This window comes from Leptonychotes weddellii, chromosome 4 (assembly GCF_054177405.1).
Source record: "Leptonychotes weddellii isolate Sample4059 chromosome 4, ASM5417740v2, whole genome shotgun sequence".
Lineage (NCBI taxonomy): Eukaryota > Metazoa > Chordata > Mammalia > Carnivora > Phocidae > Leptonychotes > Leptonychotes weddellii.
Genome location: NC_138372.1, coordinates 78,292,250 through 78,297,923, shown reverse-complemented (window position 1 = coordinate 78,297,923; position 5,674 = coordinate 78,292,250). Strand labels below are relative to the sequence as shown.

The 5,674-nt window shown below is 40.9% G+C and overlaps 1 protein-coding gene and 2 long non-coding RNA genes across 6 annotated transcripts in view; 2 read left to right on the top strand and 1 right to left on the bottom strand.

Moving 5' to 3' along the window:
• The window catches only part of LOC145721053 (uncharacterized), a 112,365-nt gene extending 109,968 nt beyond the window's left edge, over positions 1-2,397 (bottom strand). For both annotated transcript variants that reach the window (XR_014144526.1, XR_014144527.1), the window contains exon 1: positions 2,296-2,397. This is a non-coding gene — a long non-coding RNA (uncharacterized LOC145721053). The remainder of the gene's footprint in view (positions 1-2,295) is intronic.
• Positions 1-5,674, top strand: part of LOC145721055 (uncharacterized) — a 381,812-nt gene that overhangs the window by 333,382 nt on the left and 42,756 nt on the right. The window lies entirely within an intron of this gene.
• Positions 764-5,674, top strand: part of DPH5 (diphthamide biosynthesis 5) — a 38,991-nt gene continuing 34,080 nt past the window's right edge. For 2 of the 3 annotated variants that reach the window (XM_081817063.1, XM_081817062.1), the window contains exons 1-2: positions 764-800; positions 2,886-3,043. In XM_081817063.1, the coding sequence (XP_081673189.1) occupies positions 779-800; positions 2,886-3,043 (180 nt within the window). In that variant the 5' untranslated portion in view covers positions 764-778. Of the gene's footprint in view, positions 801-2,530; positions 2,657-2,885; positions 3,044-5,674 lie in introns of those variants that run through there. The other variant, XM_006728172.3, reaches the window with a different exon arrangement.

Here is a 5,674-nt window from a genome sequence, read left to right as displayed (position 1 = left end):
CAGCCATCAAAAGGAATGAAATCTTGCCATTTGCAACAACGTGGATGGAACTGGAGGGTATTATACTGAGCAAAATAAGTCAAACAGAGAAAGACATGTATCATATGACCTCACTGATATGAGGAATTCTTAATTTCAGGAAACAAACTGAGGGTTGCTGGAGTGGTGGGGGGTGGGAGGGATGGGGTGGCTGGGTGATAGACATTGGGGAGTGTATGTGCTATGGTGAGTGCTGTGAATTGTGTAAGACTGTTGAATTACAGACCTGTACCTCTGAAACAAATAATACATTATATGTTAAAAAAAAAAAAAGAAGAAGAATATAGCAGGAAGGGAAAAATGAAGGGGGGGACATCGGAGGGGGAGACGAACCATGAGAGACTATGGACTCTGAGAAACAAACTGAGGGTTCTAGAGGGAGGGGGTGGAGGGATGGGTTAGCCTGGTGATGGGTATTAAAGACGGCACGTACTGAATGGAGCACGGGGTGTTATATGCAAACAATGACTCATGGAACACTACATCAAAAACAGATGATGTAATGTATGGTGATTAACATAACATAATAAAATAAAAAAAAAGGAATTGACATTTTCAGACTGCATCTTAGCGAGGTCTCTCCAGCCCCTGAAAGAAATATAAATGTGAGGGAGACATGGTGACCAGCTGTGGGAGTGACATGAGGACCTAAAAGACTGTGATAGTAGGTATAGTTTCTATTAAGAAAGGCAGATACATCAGATTGGATGCGGGGTAACTTCCAAGTGTCTGGCTAAAGATGATAATGCCTTCCATCCAAAGTAGGTAATATAGAAGGAAAAGCCAAGTTGAAAGGGAAGATGATGGATTCAGCTTTTGATGTGAATGTGATATGCCTCTGGGTTATCTAGGTAATTTCCAGCAGGAAGTTAAATATAGAAGGCTGAAGGGGAGGTCTGAAATGGGAGGCTAAAATTTGAGTCAGCAAAATAGTAGAGATAGCCAAAATTATGAGTGAATATTCCCGGTATTATTTTGTTATTGCTTTCAATTTCAGCCATTCTAATAGGTAAGTACTAGTATCTCATTGCGGTTTTAATCTTTATTTCCCTAATGTCTAATGATGTTTAGCATCTTTTCAAAGCTTCTTTGATATTAGTGTATCTTCTTTGGGGATTTATTTATCTTATTCTCTGTGAGATTCTTATTCAAATTCTTTGCCTATTTAAAAAATTGTTTTCTTATTTTTGCCTTTTGAGAGTTATTTATGTATTCTTGATACAAGTCCTTTATCAAATATATGCTTTGCAAATATTTTCTCCCCGTGTGTGGCTTCAACAATGTCTTTTGAAGAGCATATGTTTTATCTCGTTGAACTTCAATTTCTCAATTTTTTCTTTCCTACGTCATGCTTTTGATGTTGCACCTGAGAAATCTTTACCTAAGTAAAATCACATGTATTTTCTGTCTAGGAAATTTTATAGTTTTTTGTTTTCCATTTACATCTATGATCCATTTTGAGTTAATTTTGTTTATGGTATGAAGAATGTATGGATGTAATGATACTAGATAGAATCAGTCATGAAGAGTGTATTGAATGAGAAGTGCAAAGGGTAGATGGAACCTAAGAAAAAACATAAAATTAAGGCATAAGAAACAGGTGTTGGGCAAAAAAGACTCAAGGCATTGTCTTAAAAGCAGCAGGAAAATTCTTAATAATCAACATTGCCTACTAAGATAAACAATGGAAATTGTCTTTTTAATTTGGATGAGGTCACTAGTGACCTTACCAGGAGCATTTACAGTCAAAACAAACCATTCCGATATCAGAACTATATCTAACCAACCACTTTATAGGAATTCCCCCTGTGGAAGCAATTGAAGTTTGAAATTCCTGAGCACTCTTAAAGGTCACTTTTCTAGGCACAGGATCATTGGGGGGGGTAGGGGGGAAAGGGCTGTCTGGGCTTCCCGACATTGAGGATGACTGAGGCATATCCCAGTCACACCCCTTGGGGCACTCCCAAATGACGTCTTGGGGTTGGGACCCAAGCAGCATCGCCCCGCTGGGAAATCAGAATCATCATGATGGCCAGATTTGCTAACCTGACACCTCACCAGGGAGGCAGCTGGTTAAACTACAGCAGAATGCAAAAGCGAGGGTGGAATACCTGCACTCGGGCAATCCCGGGCAAATCAGAAAAGTCCCTCCCACCCTCCACCCTTTCGTGTGACTGGAGTAAAGGCGCAAGGCGTCAGGCTGCGCGGCCCAACCTCGGGTCCAGCTCCTCCCGGGCGAAGAGTTCCTGCACTTACCCTGTCCTAGGATGGGGATATGTAAAGCCACGGGCTAAGGGGATCGCGGGGTACTCCTCGTCCTTTCCCAGAAGGCATGTTGGAGGGCTGTGGATGGACTCCCCTAGCCAATTGACCTCTCCCCACCCCGCCCCAGCAGCCGGCGGGCCACTTCTGGTCCAGTTCTCCCCAACCCCACCCTCAGTGCTCGCCCGCTCCTCCAGCTAGTCGTAAAGTGCAGTAAAGGCACCAGCGTTTTGCGGCACCGTAGGTGAGGGCGGCGGCATGCGTATTCGCTCCGCGTGAATCCGCCCTTTCGGTACCTGCTTTTTCGGAAAGGCTTCAGTTAGCAACTTGGGGACCCAACTACAGTTTTCAGAGGGTAATTGACTGCTCTTAGTTTGGTGTAACGAGAAGAAGCGGGGTAGGGTTGTTTAAGAACACTCAGTCCAATCCTTATTTAAGAGGCGTGAAGTAAGGTTCTCAGGCCTCGTTTGTGACTTGCCGTCCCTGCTTGTGCTATCTTGGTTTTCATTTTCATGTTCATCGCTAGATTTTACGTATCTTCGGTGTAGTTGACACTTGTTTTTCTTGTTCACTTCGTCCTGCAGTCTCCCTCCCCCTGGACTTTGAAATGTTTTACCTGATCGGCTTGGGCCTGGGCGATGCCAAGGACATCACAGTCAAGGGCCTGGAAGTTGTAAGACGCTGCAGTCGAGTGTATCTAGAAGCCTATACCTCAATCCTGACTGTAGGGAAGGAAGTCCTGGTAGGTGCTTAAGGTTCTTCAGTCCCTGGGAAGAAAACTGTCTAACAGCTGATTTTCATTATACTAAGCTGAACCCAATTTTCAGGTCTGCTTGTTTAAATCCTTTAAAACACATCCCCTGCTCATTTTGGATCACCAGAATGGGAATAATACAACAACCAAGTGACTTGGAAAATGAAAGGGTGCTTTGTCTTACTTTACAAGTCTAATTCTGTGGTTTTCTCCAGTAAATAGAAAAGTTATTTTACACTCCTGGGGATAGTTATCAAAATCCCTTATTTCATGAGCTACTCAAATTTTTTCTGAGTTGAGTGCTAATGAGGTACCGACATAGCCTTAATGATTTGGTTATATATTCAGAAACCAAGCTGAAAGCTTCTTCCTTTGAAGTATTTCCATAGGGAATGGTAATTGCCTTTCTGTCAGTATCCTATCCAGAGAGGTCTTAACTTTAAAAAGATTGCCAGTAAGGCTAATAATACACATACTCTTGTGTATATTGAGTGAGCCTGGAACTTACTAACTTAAGGATTTGTTAATATATCATACATTTAGCTTGCTCTTGTTAAGGGCTCTACATTTTGGAGGAAGGGTTAAGTAGTTCAGGTTCTTTGTCAGGCTCCAACTAGAATGTAAATTAAGATGTAGAGAGTGATGGACATGTTACAGGAGAAGGGAGAGGATTTTATTTTATTTATTTATTTTTTTAAAGATTTTATCTATTGAGAGAGAGAATGAGACAGAGAGAGACAGCATGAGATGGGAGAGGATCAGAGGGAGAAGCAGACTCCCTGCTGAGCAGGGAGCCTGATGCGGGACTCGATCCCGGGACTCCAGGACCATGACCTGAGCCGAAGGCAGTCGCTTAACCAACTGAGCCACCCAGGCGCCCCAGGGAGAGGATTTTAGAATTGTCTGGTCTACCAAGGCTTCTGAACAAAAAGGTGACCTAGAGAATTTCAGGTCTTCCGTTCTCTCATATTCACAGCCCAGAGAATTGTGGTCTCAGAGTTACTTTAAAATCTTAAGGAATTAAAAACTGCTACTTGAATTGGCCATGCACTAATGTGGAAGTTGTGGCTAATGGCCAGCTTGGATTTGTTGACTCTGATTTGTTGGGTTGGAATCAAAGTATTTCAGCTCAAGATAATAAATATTCCTCCTCAAGGAAAACTAGAATGAATTTAAATTTGTCTAAGAGAGTAGAGACAAATAACAAATCAGCGTTTTTATAGGATAAGATGTCAGGGCATGGCATAGAGGAAAGTTGGACCTGTCTTTACGCCTTCTCTGTTACATGTTACCATGTCACCTTGGACAAGTCCTTTAACTTTTATACTTTGTGAAGTGAGGATAATAATGCCTACCTCATAGGTTCTTAATGTAGTGCCTGTAGGAAAAATGTTGAGAAATGGTAGTTGTTAATGGACACATTTCCAGATTTCTTTAAACCTCAGTAGCTTCATTTGTGAAAAAGGAGATAGTAACCAATTGGAGGGTTATGTAGGATTTTATTAAGATGATGTATTGGTTGCTATAATTTTTACAAGTTTTTTTTTTTTTCAAAAACGTATTGTTGGGGCTGGGCCCAGCCTCACCTACAGGTAACTTTTGTGTACTTTGTTAAGGTGCTGGAATATCTGTTCCTCCACAATAATAAGTGCTAATATTTATAGAATACTTACTATGCACTGTGCTAAGTGTTTTACATGTAGAACAGGACTATTACTCTACAGTTACTATTCACATTTTACAGGCACAGAGAAACTTGCCCAAGGTCATACAGATAGTAAGTGATATGAGCCAAGACAGAGTTGAGAAGCACCAGTCTTAACATTTATACCATGCAGTGTCTGTCTTAATACTCAGGGATAGATAATAGCTTTACAAAATAATGATTTCAGAGAATGTCCACAGAGAAGGTAGGATTCAAACAAAATGCTTTGTGTATCACAGGTTCCATTGGTCTGCTCTTCATGACCTCCTCCAGGTCCTTAGTTCATGTTTTTCCCTGAGCAAATTGGTGTGCAACATCAGCCACCTTTAATGACTCTTTTCTGGAATAAAGTAAGGTATAAATAAATAAATTCATGCCTTATATTGCCTAGTAAAATCTCAGAGCCACTTTCTCTTCAGTGACTTCCTTTCTATTTCCTTTCATTTCTATCTTTTCTTTTTTATAAACAAATTGATTTTTAAAAATTGTTGACATGTGCTCACACCTATATATACAGTCTGGTCTCAATAACTAGATAATTGTATATAGAGAAAAAAGATTGGAAAAATCTATTTTCCTCAGTGAATATGTGCTTGTTTTTATCAATAATCACACAAAATAGTATTTTATAAATGGCACACATGGATGTTGCTAAAGAAATCTGGAATTTGGGGCACCTGGGTGGCTCAGTCGGTTAAGCATCAGACTCTTTGTTTTAGCTCAGGTCGTGATCTCATAGGTCCTGAGATGGAGCCCCAGTCATTCTTCACACTCCATGGGGAGTCTGCTTGAAGATTCTCTCCCACTGCCCCCCCACCCACCCATGCTATCTGTCTCTCTAATAAATCTTTTTTTATTTTATTTTTTTAAAGATTTTATTTATCTGAGAGAGAGAGAGAGAGCACAGCCAGGGG